The sequence below is a fragment of the Salvelinus fontinalis genome, chromosome 17, assembly GCF_029448725.1.
Source record: "Salvelinus fontinalis isolate EN_2023a chromosome 17, ASM2944872v1, whole genome shotgun sequence".
Lineage (NCBI taxonomy): Eukaryota > Metazoa > Chordata > Actinopteri > Salmoniformes > Salmonidae > Salvelinus > Salvelinus fontinalis.
Genome location: NC_074681.1, coordinates 11692170 through 11709650, shown reverse-complemented (window position 1 = coordinate 11709650; position 17481 = coordinate 11692170). Strand labels below are relative to the sequence as shown.

The 17481-nt window shown below is 37.9% G+C and overlaps 2 protein-coding genes across 2 annotated transcripts; both read left to right on the top strand.

Moving 5' to 3' along the window:
* Positions 1 to 2355: 2355 nt before the first annotated feature.
* On the top strand, positions 2356 to 4163 carry LOC129814565 (C-C motif chemokine 4-like). The gene is made up of 4 exons (XM_055867741.1): positions 2356 to 2899; positions 3041 to 3155; positions 3321 to 3398; positions 3637 to 4163. Exons 1-4 carry the CDS (start codon positions 2812 to 2814, stop codon positions 3671 to 3673), a joined length of 318 nt encoding a protein of 105 aa, XP_055723716.1. The 5' UTR covers positions 2356 to 2811; the 3' UTR covers positions 3674 to 4163.
* An 8522-nt stretch (positions 4164 to 12685) lies between these two features.
* On the top strand, positions 12686 to 14502 carry LOC129814564 (C-C motif chemokine 4-like). Its single transcript, XM_055867740.1, has 4 exons — positions 12686 to 13254; positions 13396 to 13510; positions 13676 to 13753; positions 13992 to 14502. The coding sequence occupies exons 1-4, from the start codon at positions 13167 to 13169 to the stop codon at positions 14026 to 14028; spliced, it is 318 nt and encodes a 105-aa protein (XP_055723715.1). The 5' UTR covers positions 12686 to 13166; the 3' UTR covers positions 14029 to 14502.
* Positions 14503 to 17481: the final 2979 nt, after the last annotated feature.

Below are 17481 nucleotides of genomic sequence, written 5' to 3'. Positions count from 1 at the left end.
GCTGCTGGCAAAATGCACGAAAGTGCTGTTTGAATGAATGCGTACGAGCCTGCTGGTGCCTCCATCGCTCAGTCAGACTGCTCTATCAAATAATAGACTTAATTATAATTATAACATAATAACACACAGAATACGAGCCTTAGGTCATTAATATGGTCGAATCCGGAAACTATCATTTCGAAAACAAAACGTTTATTCTTTCAGCGAAATACGAAAAAAATATATAATCGGCAAAATAGGCGTCCAAAAATACCAATTTCAGATTGTTATGAAAACTTGAAATCGGCCCTAATTAATCGACCATTCCGATTAATCGGTCAAACTCTATTACACAATAATATGAAATGCTCTGAGACCAGGTTGCAGTCACACACACTCACACATAGAAGGGACTATTGTATTTATCAGATAAGATATTATATTCCTCTGTTGTATTTCAGTGCAAATCAAATCAACGTTTATTGGTCGAGCACACAGATTTGCAGATGTTATCCTGTCTAGGACTTCTAAGTGTCTTACAGCGAAAACACAATAAATCGTTATATTAGCATACCACATATGCAAACGTTACCAGAGCATTGATTCTAGCCAAAGAGAGCGATAACGTAAACATCGCCAAAATATATAAATTTTTTCACTAACCTTCTCAGAATTCTTCAGATGACACTCCTGTAACATCACATTACAACATACATATAATATACAGTTTGTTCGAAAATGTGCATATTTAGCCACCAAAATCATGGTTAGACAATGACAAAAGTTGCCCAGCTGGTCAGACAATGTCGTGCGCCATATTAGACAGTGATCTAGTCGTATACATAAATACTCATAAACGTGACTAAAAAATATAGGGTGGACAGCGATTGATAGACAATTTAATTCTTAATACAATCGCTGATTTACATTTTTTAAATTATCCTTACTTTTCAATACAGTTTGCGCCAAGCGAAGCTACGTCTAGCAAGATGGCGTCATAAGCGATTAACATTTCTCGACAGAAACACGATTTATCATAATAAATTGTTCCTACTTTGAGCTGTTCTTCCATCAGAATCTTGGGCAAAGAATCCTTTCTTGGGTCTAATCATCTTTTGGTCGAAAGCTGTCCTCTTGCCATGTAGAAATGCCCATTGCGTTCGGCATGAACTGGAACCGTGCCCAGAGATTCACAGTGTCTCAGAAATAAATGTCCCAAAATCGCACTAAATGGATATAAATTGCTATAAAACGGTTTAAATTAACTACCTTATGATGTTTTTAACTCCTATAACGAGTAGAAACATGACCGGAGAAATATAACTGGCTACACTAATGCTTGGAAAAAGAGTAGGTCGGTGTCCACCGCGCGCCTGACGCATCTGGAAAAGAGTTCCTACCTACACGTGTTTTTGTTTTATAGGGGCTGTGATTGCGCAATCGATACCATTCAAATCGTCATCACGTAAAGGCATCCAGGGGAAGACGTAAGCAGTGTCTGTATACTCATAGCAATAAAAGTGGCCTTTTAACTGACTCCAGATCAGGGGCCAAAATGTGTGAAATCTGACTCCATGTCAGGGAAATTGCTGTAGAATGAGTTCTGTTCCACTCAGAGACAAAATTTCAACGGCTATAGAAACTAGAGACTGTTTTCTATCCAATAATAATAATAATATGCATATTGTACGATCAAGAATTTAGTAGGAAGCCGTTTAAAAAATTACACGTTTTCCATAAATAGTGACAACAGCACCCCCTAGCCTCAACAGGTTATGCTTGTGTTTCTAGCTCTAACAGTGTAGTAATACCTAGCAAATGTAAATAAATAATACACACATCAATCCCATGTATATTCCCCTGCTCAACAGGTTAGAGGAGTGTTCCTCTAGTATAGAATGTTGACCATCAGTCAGAGCTGTAGAATTAGGAATTACAACTCAGAGCCCTGGGGTCATTATGTCATCATAGCTGTCATACGTCTTGTAAGAAAAGTTATTGATCATCCTCAGTGCAACACTCAGCCTGTCTTGAAATAAAAGTGATTTACTGGTTCTGTGGTGCTATTGTGGTTTGTTTGCTATCTAACAGTCCAATCACATATTTTCTCATCAATATCACTATCTTAAATGTGTCAACTGCTTCATAGGCCACAAAAAGAGGCAATCCCTTGGTTTGACTGCACAACCTTACCCACTGTAGTTCACAATGCATTGTAATTCCTCCTAAATGAACTGATAAATCTGAACTGTAAATACAGTATGTTCAATGTTGATAAGATCTGCAGTGGTTTCACTGACGTGGGTACATGGCTACACACACACACACACACACACATAATCACAGAAAAATAAGTTCATTTGAGACTGCGTTTGGCAATGCAACCTCATAATAGAAAGGCAATAATCTTACACTCTCCAGGCTGCCAGATATGTATATGTCTATATAGGATCATAGGATAGAGTATCAACACAAATTCTTCATTGAAATATGTAGTACTTAATACTAGTACTTAATACTATGATTGTCGATCATGAATAGGCAAGTAAAGATTGGGCTCAAAACATTCTCCCTCTTGTTCTGTTGAAGAATCTTGTTCCTTTTTTGTTGCTCGTTGGGGAAAGTGATGGGGAAATTCTGCCGTGGAACTTTGGTTTTAAGGCGTGGATAGGAAAGCCCATTTCACCTCTCAGTGAATAAGTTTCCACCTGCACCAGGAGTATATATATAGCTCTGGTGAGGAGTAGGACCTCACACAGCCACTGCATCTCTCTGTCTGAAGACAAGACAGCAGCTCATCACATCACTAACCACAGCACCACAGAAGAAGAGATGGCCCAGATCAGAGCCCCTGTTATTGTGCTGCTCGTGCTCCTGGCTGTGGGGCTGTTCACTACTGAGGCTTCTGCAGCTAAACAAGGTCAATATTCTGCTGTGAAAGTTGTGTCTTAGTCCGTCTGTGTTATTACTGGAACACTGAAATAAACTGTTGGACAATTAGAGTAATATTTAGTCTTCATCAAGATTCCTCTTTAATTGTTTATTTGTTCATTTTTTACAGGACGTCGTAGAAGAGGCTGCTGTCAAAGCTATACTGGTGGGGAAATACCTTTTGGAGTTATCGTAGGCTATACCCTACAGAATGATATTGAAATCTGCAGAATCCCTGCCATCATGTGAGTATCTTTGATGTGATTATTTAGTTTTGAATTGATGTTCAGGATTCTTTAGAGAACTTTAAATGATTCAGCAAGAAAAATACATTATACTGTAATTATAGTTGAATAGAAATATGGGTTAACAATGCTGTAAAAACAGAGTGTTGAATATGTCTCTTCCAGATTCCACACTAAAAAGGGGAAAGATTTGTGTGCAGACCCTTCCCAGAGCTCGGTGATCCAACATGTCAACCGACTGGGGTAAGAATGACTCTCATAAATAACATTACAACTGTTATACTATTTACACTTGAATATTAAAAGGGATTTAGAATATAGTTGTTTATTATGAATGGTACAAACAAAGTTGGTACTCCTGAATGTAGACACACTGAACCTGTTTCAGATTTGACAACAGATACAACTCTAAATTAGAGATATTGAAATATAAGAGTGGTCTTAACTGAAAATAATATGATTTTTTTCTAATCTATTTCAGGGACAAGGCGGTTCACATCAGGAAATCACAGTCCTAATCCGATGATGGGTTCTGGATACAGATCAGCAGAACATGTGTATTTAACAGTCAGGAACTGAACATGTTAATAACCAGTGTACATCTCCCCTCCTGTTTCATCTGCTATCCATGTACCTATATCTTCTTAGTCCTATATTTTCTGGGCTGATTTTATATAAATAGATTTTGTAAATAATTTATTTTAGTTATAATATAACACTTTTTTTAAATGAGCAATAAGGTTACGATCTCGTTGTAAGACTATCAGGAAACTACATGTTGAAACTTTTTTTTGTCACTGTTACAATTTATATCCATAATAAATGTATTATATTTTACTATAACCTGTTTGTATATGAAATAGGCTTTGTGATTGCAGAGTTTAATGGTTTGATCTCGTTTTATGGGCATCAGAAATTGCACACGTTGTAGCACTTTTATTCATAAAAGTCTTGTATATGATCATATCATTGATCACATCTGCTGCTTTTAACTGTTACTTTATTATTTTATGTCAATAATAAATATATTTTCTAAAGAATTCTCACTTGTTGTGTGTGTTCATCTTGTGTGGTATGAGTGGTGAATGGAAGATGAACCTTGGACAGTACAATGACAGACACTAACAGATGAAGCACACAGAGACAAGATATTGAATAGTAACTGAGGAGGAGACTGCACCATGAGAGGTCACCAGTGGATGGATGTAATAACTGTGGAGGACACTACACCATGAGAGGTCACCAGTGGATGGATGTAGTAACAGTAGAGGACACTACACCATGAGAGGTCACCAGTGGGTGGATGAAGTAACTGTAGAGGACACTACACCATGAGAGGTCACCAGTGGGTGGATGTAGTAACTGTAGAGGACACTACACCATGAGAGGTCACCAGTGGGGGGATGTAATAACTGTAGAGGACACTACACCATGAGAGGTCACCAGTGGGGGGATGTAATAACTGTAGAGGACACTACACCATGAGAGGTCACCAGTGGGTGGATGTAGTAACTGTAGAGGACACTACACCATGAGAGGTCACCAGTGGGTGGATGTAGTAACTGTAGAGGACACTACACCATGAGAGGTCACCAGTGGATTGATGTAGTAACTGTAGAGGACACTACACCATGAGAGATCACCAGTGGGTGGATGTAGTAACTGTAGAGGACACTACACCATGAGAGGTCACCAGTGGATTGATGTAGTAACTGTAGAGGACACTACACCATGAGAGGTCACCAGTGGATTGATGTAGTAACTGTAGAGGACACTACACCATGAGAGATCACCAGTGGATCGATGTAGTAACTAAGGAGGACTACACCATGAGAGGTCACCAGTGGATGGATGTAATAACTGTAGAGGACACTACACCATGAGAGGTCACCAGTGGATGGATGTAGTAACTGTAGAGGACACTACACCATGAGAGGTCACCAGTGGGTTGATGTAGTAACTGTAGAGGACACTACACCATGAGAGGTCACCAGTGGATGGATGTAGTAACTGTAGAGGACACTACACCATGAGAGGTCACCAGTGGATGGATGTAATAACTGTGGAGGACACTACACCATGAGAGGTCACCAGTGGATGGATGTAGTAACTGTAGAGGACACTACACCATGAGAGGTCACCAGTGGATGGATGTAGTAACTGTAGAGGACACTACACCATGAGACGTCACCAGTGGGTGGATGTAGTAACTGTAGAGGACACTACACCATGAGAGGTCACCAGTGGGTGGATGTAGTAACTGTAGAGGACACTACACCATGAGAGGTCAGCAGAGAGTGAATCACTCTCACAGTGTTTCTTATCAAAACACTCCTATTCCAAAGGCCTTGTAGAGATGACATACAGTACATTCATTTTGGATGTGTCTGTGGTGTTTAAGCTCCAAGTTGTTATTTTTGGATTACATTGAAATCTACATGGACCTGGCCTTGATGGTTGTATACAACATACAATAACTTCTACCTGGCAAACAACAGCAGTTTCATACAACTGTTTCTTCTTGTTCCTTTTGAGGTTTTAGACAAAAGTTGATGTTGTGACAAATGCATATTCGTTCAAAACAATCAGATATATGACTATTTACAAGAGTTATTCATATTCATCTATAAAGGTAGCACAACCAAGAGGAACCATGACATCAGCACTGAGTCATCAATCAGTGTTAAATTCCCAAATTCCAAACTGTGTCACAACACACACTGTTGTCTCTGCTGTCAAAGCAGTGAAATTCCAGTTCTGGAAGTTGTCATTCTGCATTTGCAACCAAATTATTTTCACGTGAGAATTCAATAGTTCAACATATGAACAATGATTAAAAAATCTAAATGTTTCAAATAGACGGGAAGTTGACAATAGATTATTAGTAGCATGTATTCATGCTTTGTTGTTGTGATTTCATTCATGTAATTCAGTTATTATTCTATTGTTACAGTCATCAAATATTCAAATGCTGTAAGAGCCGACGCTGGAGATGAGAAGTAGGGCCCGGGAGTCAACATTTAATAGGAACAGACATGGAACAAGCAACAGCGTCAGCCCCGGAAACATACAGACAGACGATAAACAATGCAGTTTACTTATCAATTGTTCACCTAATACCCATTTTTACTTATCAATTGTTCACCTAATACCTCTTTTTACTTATCAATTGTTCATCTAATACCTATTTTTACTTATCAATTGTTCACCTAATACCTCTTTTTACTTATCAATTGTTCATCTAATACCTCTTTTTACTTATCAATTGTTCACCTAATACCTATTTTTACCTATCAATTGTTCATCTAATACCTATTTTTACTTATCAATTGTTCACCTAATACCTATTTTTACTTATCAATTGTTCACCTAATACCTCTTTTTACTTAACAATTGTTCACTTAATACCTCTTTTTACTTATCAATTGTTCACCTAATACCTCTTTTTACTTATCAATTGTTCATCTAATACCTATTTTTACTTATCAATTGTTCACCTAATACCTCTTTTTACTTATCAATTGTTCATCTAATACCTATTTTTACTTATCAATTGTTCACCTAATACCTATTTTTACTTATCAATTGTTCACCTAATACCTATTTTTACTTATCAATTGTTCACCTAATACCTATTATTACTTACCAATTGTTCACCTAATACCTATTTTTACTTAACAATTGCACTGTTGGTCAGGGCTTGTAAATAAGCATTTCACTGTAAGGTCTACACTTGTTGTATTCGGCGCATGTGACAAATACACTTTGATTTGTTGACATTGATGGTAGTGAACAGCACATTAGATGGCAGTTCCTGTCCTATTTACTAGTTTCACCCAGAGTCATCAGTGCCAACAACAGCAGCAGCAGCAGAGTAGAGAGAGTCACAGCAAGCTTTGCCATCTTGTCAGGTTCAGAGGTCTAGGCAGGCAGTGAAGTTCAACAGATACCTGGAACTCTGTCCTCAGAATGAGATTCCAAGATCATCTGATCCAATGATCTGGAATTCTAGTTTAAATACTTTCTCAGTAGGAAATATGATGCCCTTTTCTGGACCGCAGACCCAGCGGTTGAGGAACAAGGTGGATTTTTATTTGGGTCAGGGAGGGAAGTGTTACAAACAGGGCCCATTGTTTGTAACTTGGTACAAAACCCCCTTCCACTCTCTGGCCTCGTCAAGAATTTACAGCAACTATATTTTGGTGCGTGTCAGTAACAAATTAAGGAAGATGTTATTGTTGTACTACACGCTTAGAAAAAAAGTTGCCATCTAGAACCATTTTTGTTCCAGGTAGAAACGTTTTGGGTTCCATATAGAACCCTTTCCACAGAAGGTTTTACATGGAACCCAAAAGGTTCTACCTGGAACCAAAAAGGGTGTTCCTACTGTATGGGGACAGCCAAAGAAGCCTTTTGGAAGCCTTTTTTCTGAGAGTGTAGATCATTACATAATGTTGGTATCGTGTGAAATAATGTGATGTTATGTACAGTAGCCTTAAAAATACGTTTGAGTGTTCAATTCAAACACAATAAATCTTGACAGTTGTGATTAGTAGGCCTACTGTATGTACTGTAGGAGGTACTTTTCCATGTATCGCAACTGTAATATCAGCTATTGACATTACAAAAAAAGAACATTTGACTGCAAGAATCCTTTGATATAGTAAATATTAAACAAGTAGCAGTGGGTGTGAGAATGAAGGGTTTTCTCATCACTTCAGTTCATTGAAGTGGTCTTCAATGGCTCTGTGAATGGAAATGATCCTTCATTTCAGTAAGTCTTTCAATCAGTATTGTGATCTCTGTTGTACATGATTGAAAGATTACCTGTAAGTAGTAATAGTAGTAATGGCTTTTTGTAATTTTATTAACAACGGGTATTTCTATGGCAGAAAACAACAAAAAGCCAACAATCTTAACGTTCTCCAAAGTGGAAGAACCATACACTGCCCAACATGTTGAAGCTAAGACCATGTTTAGAAATGGTAGACCGACAGTAGTTCTATGTCATTGTTTAACGTCCCCATCTTGATATACATGAAAATATCATAAAATATCAAACATGAGCGAATCGTGTGACAAACTCAAGGGGGAAAAGTTTGTGGTTGTCACAGGACAGTTATGATGCAACAACTGAAGAGGACCTGTTAAAACCCCTTCATCATGACCTATTTAGTTGTTACAGAAACACTTTTCCCCCTTTGAGTTGAGGTCATCAGCACATTCTGTGTTCCTCTGACCTAGAAAAGAACCATATTATCAAGACAACCTACACGTAACAGCCCACATCCATGCACTTCAGTGAACAAGGTCTAAGTCACCAACCTGGTCTCAGAGCCTTTCATATTATTCTGTACGTAAATCCAAGACACCCTATTTAGTATGATATGTTATGTTTGGTATAGTTACATAAGTTACCTAATGTAGAAATGAAAGGAGGGTGGTTGGTCAGGGTGGTCAGGTAGACATGTAACACCAACGTCTAGCAACCCAAAGGTTTCAAGTCTTAATTGCATCACGGACAATTTTAGCAAATAAGAAAATGATCAACTACTTACTACTTTTTAGGTGCTTTGGAACTACAGTGGCTTGCGAAAGTATTCACCCCCTTGGCATTTTTGCTATTGTGTTGCCTTACATCCTGGAATTAAATGGATTTTTGGGGGGAGGTTGTGTCATTTGATTTACACAACATGGCCTACCACTTTGAAAATGATTTTCTTTTTAAATATTGTGAAACAAACAAGAAATAAGACAAAAAAAATGAAAACTTGAGCGTACATAACTATTCACCCCCCAAAAGGCAATACTTTGTAGAGCCACCTATTGCAGCAATTACAGCTGCAAGTCTTCATAATACCCCTTGTTTGGTGGTGTTGCAGACTCTGGGGTCTTTCAGAACAGGTGTATATATACTCAGATCATGTGACAGATCATGTGTCACTTAGATTGCACACAGGTGGACTTTATTTAACTAATTATGTGACTTCTGAAGGTAATTGGTTGCACCAGATCTATTTAGGGGTTTCATAGCAAAGGGGGTGAATACATATGCACCACTTTCCGTTTTTCATTTTAAAAATGTTTAGAAATAAGATATTTTTTTCATTTGATTTTTTTTTGACTATTTTGTGTATATCCATTACATGAAATCCAAATAAAAATCAATTTAAATTACAGGTTGTAATAAAACAAAATAGGAAAAACGCCTAGGGGGTGAATACTTTTGCAAGGCACTGTACTTAGCATGTTAGCTAACCCGTCCCCTAACCTTAACTCTTTATCCTAACTCCTAAACTTCAGTCTAACCTTAATTCTAACCCCTAACCTTAGTACCTATTCACCTAGCTAGAAATTGTAACATGTCATATGTTTTGCAAATTCGGAACATATCATACGAAATAGAGTGTCTCAGATTTACATAATAGAGGTCGACCGATTATGATTTTTCAACGTTGATACCGGTACAGATTATTGGAGGACCAAAAAAGCCGATACCGATTAATCGGCCGATTCATTTAATTTATTTGTAATAATGACAATTACAACAATACTGAATGAACACTTATTTTAAGTTAAGTTATAATACATTAATCAAATCAATTTAGTCTAAAATAAAGAACGAAACATGTTCAATTTGGTTTAAATAATGCAAAAACAAAGTGTTGGAGAAGAAAGTAAAAGTGCAATATCTGCCACGTAAGAAAGCTAACGTTTAAGTTCCTTGCTCAGAACATGAGAACATATGAAAGCTGGTGGTTCCTTTTAACATGAGCCTTCAATATTCCCAGGTAAGAAGTTTTAGGTTGTAGTTATTATAGGAATTATAGGACTATATCTCTCTATACGATTTGTATTTCATATACCTTTGACTATTGGATGTTCTTATAGGCACTTTATTATTGCCAGTGTAACAGTATAGCTTCCATCCCTCTCCTCGCAGCTAACTGGGCTCGAACCAGGAACACATCGACAACAGCACCCTGGAAGCATCGTTACCCATCGCTCCACAAAAGCCGCCGTCCTTGCAGGGCAAGGGGAACAACTACTCTAAGTCTCAGAGCGGGTAACGTTTGAAACGCTATTAGCACGCACACAGCTAACTAGCTAGCCATTTCACATCGGTTACACCAGCCTAATCTCAGGAGTTGATAGGCTTGAAGTCATAAACAGCGCAATGCTTGAAGCATTGCGAAGAGCTGCTGGCAAAATGCACGAAAGTGCTGTTTGAATGAATGCGTACGAGCCTGCTGGTGCCTCCATCGCTCAGTCAGACTGCTCTATCAAATAATAGACTTAATTATAATTATAACATAATAACACACAGAATACGAGCCTTAGGTCATTAATATGGTCGAATCCGGAAACTATCATTTCGAAAACAAAACGTTTATTCTTTCAGCGAAATACGAAAAAAATATATAATCGGCAAAATAGGCGTCCAAAAATACCAATTTCGGATTGTTATGAAAACTTGAAATCGGCCCTAATTAATCGACCATTCCGATTAATCGGTCAAACTCTATTACACAATAATATGAAATGCTCTGAGACCAGGTTGCAGTCACACACACTCACACATAGAAGGGACTATTGTATTTATCAGATAAGATATTATATTCCTCTGTTGTATTTCAGTGCAAATCAAATCAACGTTTATTGGTCGAGCACACAGATTTGCAGATGTTATCCTGTCTAGGACTTCTAAGTGTCTTACAGCGAAAACACAATAAATCGTTATATTAGCATACCACATATGCAAACGTTACCAGAGCATTGATTCTAGCCAAAGAGAGCGATAACGTAAACATCGCCAAAATATATAAATTTTTTCACTAACCTTCTCAGAATTCTTCAGATGACACTCCTGTAACATCACATTACAACATACATATAATATACAGTTTGTTCGAAAATGTGCATATTTAGCCACCAAAATCATGGTTAGACAATGACAAAAGTTGCCCAGCTGGTCAGACAATGTCGTGCGCCATATTAGACAGTGATCTAGTCGTATACATAAATACTCATAAACGTGACTAAAAAATATAGGGTGGACAGCGATTGATAGACAATTTAATTCTTAATACAATCGCTGATTTACATTTTTTAAATTATCCTTACTTTTCAATACAGTTTGCGCCAAGCGAAGCTACGTCTAGCAAGATGGCGTCATAAGCGATTAACATTTCTCGACAGAAACACGATTTATCATAATAAATTGTTCCTACTTTGAGCTGTTCTTCCATCAGAATCTTGGGCAAAGAATCCTTTCTTGGGTCTAATCATCTTTTGGTCGAAAGCTGTCCTCTTGCCATGTAGAAATGCCCATTGCGTTCGGCATGAACTGGAACCGTGCCCAGAGATTCACAGTGTCTCAGAAATAAATGTCCCAAAATCGCACTAAATGGATATAAATTGCTATAAAACGGTTTAAATTAACTACCTTATGATGTTTTTAACTCCTATAACGAGTAGAAACATGACCGGAGAAATATAACTGGCTACACTAATGCTTGGAAAAAGAGTAGGTCGGTGTCCACCGCGCGCCTGACGCATCTGGAAAAGAGTTCCTACCTACACGTGTTTTTGTTTTATAGGGGCTGTGATTGCGCAATCGATACCATTCAAATCGTCATCACGTAAAGGCATCCAGGGGAAGACGTAAGCAGTGTCTGTATACTCATAGCAATAAAAGTGGCCTTTTAACTGACTCCAGATCAGGGGCCAAAATGTGTGAAATCTGACTCCATGTCAGGGAAATTGCTGTAGAATGAGTTCTGTTCCACTCAGAGACAAAATTTCAACGGCTATAGAAACTAGAGACTGTTTTCTATCCAATAATAATAATAATATGCATATTGTACGATCAAGAATTTAGTAGGAAGCCGTTTAAAAAATTACACGATTTCCATAAATAGTGACAACAGCACCCCCTAGCCTCAACAGGTTATGCTTGTGTTTCTAGCTCTAACAGTGTAGTAATACCTAGCAAATGTAAATAAATAATACACACATCAATCCCATGTATATTCCCCTGCTCAACAGGTTAGAGGAGTGTTCCTCTAGTATAGAATGTTGACCATCAGTCAGAGCTGTAGAATTAGGAATTACAACTCAGAGCCCTGGGGTCATTATGTCATCATAGCTGTCATACGTCTTGTAAGAAAAGTTATTGATCATCCTCAGTGCAACACTCAGCCTGTCTTGAAATAAAAGTGATTTACTGGTTCTGTGGTGCTATTGTGGTTTGTTTGCTATCTAACAGTCCAATCACATATTTTCTCATCAATATCACTATCTTAAATGTGTCAACTGCTTCATAGGCCACAAAAAGAGGCAATCCCTTGGTTTGACTGCACAACCTTACCCACTGTAGTTCACAATGCATTGTGATTCCTCCTAAATGAACTGATAAATCTGAACTGTAAATACAGTATGTTCAATGTTGATAAGATCTGCAGTGGTTTCACTGACGTGGGTACATGGCTACACACACACACACACACACACACATAATCACAGAAAAATAAGTTCATTTGAGACTGCGTTTGGCAATGCAACCTCATAATAGAAAGGCAATAATCTTACACTCTCCAGGCTGCCAGATATGTATATGTCTATATAGGATCATAGGATAGAGTATCAACACAAATTCTTCATTGAAATATGTAGTACTTAATACTAGTACTTAATACTATGATTGTCGATCATGAATAGGCAAGTAAAGATTGGGCTCAAAACATTCTCCCTCTTGTTCTGTTGAAGAATCTTGTTCCTTTTTTGTTGCTCGTTGGGGAAAGTGATGGGGAAATTCTGCCGTGGAACTTTGGTTTTAAGGCGTGGATAGGAAAGCCCATTTCACCTCTCAGTGAATAAGTTTCCACCTGCACCAGGAGTATATATATAGCTCTGGTGAGGAGTAGGACCTCACACAGCCACTGCATCTCTCTGTCTGAAGACAAGACAGCAGCTCATCACATCACTAACCACAGCACCACAGAAGAAGAGATGGCCCAGATCAGAGCCCCTGTTATTGTGCTGCTCGTGCTCCTGGCTGTGGGGCTGTTCACTACTGAGGCTTCTGCAGCTAAACAAGGTCAATATTCTGCTGTGAAAGTTGTGTCTTAGTCCGTCTGTGTTATTACTGGAACACTGAAATAAACTGTTGGACAATTAGAGTAATATTTAGTCTTCATCAAGATTCCTCTTTAATTGTTTATTTGTTCATTTTTTACAGGACGTCGTAGAAGAGGCTGCTGTCAAAGCTATACTGGTGGGGAAATACCTTTTGGAGTTATCGTAGGCTATACCCTACAGAATGATATTGAAATCTGCAGAATCCCTGCCATCATGTGAGTATCTTTGATGTGATTATTTAGTTTTGAATTGAGGTTCAGGATTCTTTAGAGAACTTTAAATGATTCAGCAAGAAAAATACATTATACTGTAATTATAGTTGAATAGAAATATGGGTTAACAATGCTGTAAAAACAGAGTGTTGAATATGTCTCTTCCAGATTCCACACTAAAAAGGGGAAAGATTTGTGTGCAGACCCTTCCCAGAGCTCGGTGATCCAACATGTCAACCGACTGGGGTAAGAATGACTCTCATAAATAACATTACAACTGTTATACTATTTACACTTGAATATTAAAAGGGATTTAGAATATAGTTGTTTATTATGAATGGTACAAACAAAGTTGGTACTCCTGAATGTAGACACACTGAACCTGTTTCAGATTTGACAACAGATACAACTCTAAATTAGAGATATTGAAATATAAGAGTGGTCTTAACTGAAAATAATATGATTTTTTTCTAATCTATTTCAGGGACAAGGCGGTTCACATCAGGAAATCACAGTCCTAATCCGATGATGGGTTCTGGATACAGATCAGCAGAACATGTGTATTTAACAGTCAGGAACTGAACATGTTAATAACCAGTGTACATCTCCCATCCTGTTTCATCTGCTATCCATGTACCTATATCTTCTTAGTCCTATATTTTCTGGGCTGATTTTATATAAATAGATTTTGTAAATAATTTATTTTAGTTATAATATAACACTTTTTTTAAATGAGCAATAAGGTTACGATCTCGTTGTAAGACTATCAGGAAACTACATGTTGAAACTTTTTTTTGTCACTGTTACAATTTATATCCATAATAAATGTATTATATTTTACTATAACCTGTTTGTATATGAAATAGGCTTTGTGATTGCAGAGTTTAATGGTTTGATCTCGTTTTATGGGCATCAGAAATTGCACACGTTGTAGCACTTTTATTCATAAAAGTCTTGTATATGATCATATCATTGATCACATCTGCTGCTTTTAACTGTTACTTTATTATTTTATGTCAATAATAAATATATTTTCTAAAGAATTCTCACTTGTTGTGTGTGTTCATCTTGTGTGGTATGAGTGGTGAATGGAAGATGAACCTTGGACAGTACAATGACAGACACTAACAGATGAAGCACACAGAGACAAGATATTGAATAGTAACTGAGGAGGAGATTGCACCATGAGAGGTCACCAGTGGATGGATGTAATAACTGTGGAGGACACTACACCATGAGAGGTCACCAGTGGATGGATGTAGTAACAGTAGAGGACACTACACCATGAGAGGTCACCAGTGGGTGGATGAAGTAACTGTAGAGGACACTACACCATGAGAGGTCACCAGTGGGTGGATGTAGTAACTGTAGAGGACACTACACCATGAGAGGTCACCAGTGGGGGGATGTAATAACTGTAGAGGACACTACACCATGAGAGGTCACCAGTGGGGGGATGTAATAACTGTAGAGGACACTACACCATGAGAGGTCACCAGTGGGTGGATGTAGTAACTGTAGAGGACACTACACCATGAGAGGTCACCAGTGGGTGGATGTAGTAACTGTAGAGGACACTACACCATGAGAGGTCACCAGTGGATTGATGTAGTAACTGTAGAGGACACTACACCATGAGAGATCACCAGTGGGTGGATGTAGTAACTGTAGAGGACACTACACCATGAGAGGTCACCAGTGGATTGATGTAGTAACTGTAGAGGACACTACACCATGAGAGGTCACCAGTGGATTGATGTAGTAACTGTAGAGGACACTACACCATGAGAGATCACCAGTGGATCGATGTAGTAACTAAGGAGGACTACACCATGAGAGGTCACCAGTGGATGGATGTAATAACTGTAGAGGACACTACACCATGAGAGGTCACCAGTGGATGGATGTAGTAACTGTAGAGGACACTACACCATGAGAGGTCACCAGTGGGTTGATGTAGTAACTGTAGAGGACACTACACCATGAGAGGTCACCAGTGGATGGATGTAGTAACTGTAGAGGACACTACACCATGAGAGGTCACCAGTGGATGGATGTAATAACTGTGGAGGACACTACACCATGAGAGGTCACCAGTGGATGGATGTAGTAACTGTAGAGGACACTACACCATGAGAGGTCACCAGTGGATGGATGTAGTAACTGTAGAGGACACTACACCATGAGACGTCACCAGTGGGTGGATGTAGTAACTGTAGAGGACACTACACCATGAGAGGTCACCAGTGGGTGGATGTAGTAACTGTAGAGGACACTACACCATGAGAGGTCAGCAGAGAGTGAATCACTCTCACAGTGTTTCTTATCAAAACACTCCTATTCCAAAGGCCTTGTAGAGATGACATACAGTACATTCATTTTGGATGTGTCTGTGGTGTTTAAGCTCCAAGTTGTTATTTTTGGATTACATTGAAATCTACATGGACCTGGCCTTGATGGTTGTATACAACATACAATAACTTCTACCTGGCAAACAACAGCAGTTTCATACAACTGTTTCTTCTTGTTCCTTTTGAGGTTTTAGACAAAAGTTGATGTTGTGACAAATGCATATTCGTTCAAAACAATCAGATATATGACTATTTACAAGAGTTATTCATATTCATCTATAAAGGTAGCACAACCAAGAGGAACCATGACATCAGCACTGAGTCATCAATCAGTGTTAAATTCCCAAATTCCAAACTGTGTCACAACACACACTGTTGTCTCTGCTGTCAAAGCAGTGAAATTCCAGTTCTGGAAGTTGTCATTCTGCATTTGCAACCAAATTATTTTCACGTGAGAATTCAATAGTTCAACATATGAACAATGATTAAAAAATCTAAATGTTTCAAATAGACGGGAAGTTGACAATAGATTATTAGTAGCATGTATTCATGCTTTGTTGTTGTGATTTCATTCATGTAATTCAGTTATTATTCTATTGTTACAGTCATCAAATATTCAAATGCTGTAAGAGCCGACGCTGGAGATGAGAAGTAGGGCCCGGGAGTCAACATTTAATAGGAACAGACATGGAACAAGCAACAGCGTCAGCCCCGGAAACATACAGACAGACGATAAACAATGCAGTTTACTTATCAATTGTTCACCTAATACCCATTTTTACTTATCAATTGTTCACCTAATACCTCTTTTTACTTATCAATTGTTCATCTAATACCTATTTTTACTTATCAATTGTTCACCTAATACCTCTTTTTACTTATCAATTGTTCATCTAATACCTCTTTTTACTTATCAATTGTTCACCTAATACCTATTTTTACCTATCAATTGTTCATCTAATACCTATTTTTACTTATCAATTGTTCACCTAATACCTATTTTTACTTATCAATTGTTCACCTAATACCTCTTTTTACTTAACAATTGTTCACTTAATACCTCTTTTTACTTATCAATTGTTCACCTAATACCTCTTTTTACTTAACAATTGTTCACTTAATACCTCTTTTTACTTATCAATTGTTCACCTAATACCTCTTTTTACTTACCAATTGTTCACCTAATACCTATTTTTACTTATCAATTGTTCACCTAATACCTATTATTACTTATCAATTGTTCACCTAATACCTATTTTTACTTATCAATTGTTCACCTAATACCTATTTTTACTTATCAATTGTTCACCTAATACCTATTATTACTTACCAATTGTTCACCTAATACCTATTTTTACTTAACAATTGCACTGTTGGTCAGGGCTTGTAAATAAGCATTTCACTGTAAGGTCTACACTTGTTGTATTCGGCGCATGTGACAAATACACTTTGATTTGTTGACATTGATGGTAGTGAACAGCACATTAGATGGCAGTTCCTGTCCTATTTACTAGTTTCACCCAGAGTCATCAGTGCCAACAACAGCAGCAGCAGCAGAGTAGAGAGAGTCACAGCAAGCTTTGCCATCTTGTCAGGTTCAGAGGTCTAGGCAGGCAGTGAAGT

Bases quoted from the DNA above. Each gene is read 5' to 3' on its own strand.
- LOC129814565 (XM_055867741.1), top strand. From the start codon at position 2,812: ATGGCCCAGATCAGAGCCCCTGTTATTGTGCTGCTCGTGCTCCTGGCT. The intron at 2,900-3,040 runs GTCAATATTCTG...CATTTTTTACAG, and splicing joins GGCTTCTGCAGCTAAACAAG to GACGTCGTAGAAGAGGCTGC. The intron at 3,399-3,636 runs GTAAGAATGACT...AATCTATTTCAG, and splicing joins CAACATGTCAACCGACTGGG to GGACAAGGCGGTTCACATCA.
- LOC129814564 (XM_055867740.1), top strand. From the start codon at position 13,167: ATGGCCCAGATCAGAGCCCCTGTTATTGTGCTGCTCGTGCTCCTGGCT. The intron at 13,255-13,395 runs GTCAATATTCTG...CATTTTTTACAG, and splicing joins GGCTTCTGCAGCTAAACAAG to GACGTCGTAGAAGAGGCTGC. The intron at 13,754-13,991 runs GTAAGAATGACT...AATCTATTTCAG, and splicing joins CAACATGTCAACCGACTGGG to GGACAAGGCGGTTCACATCA.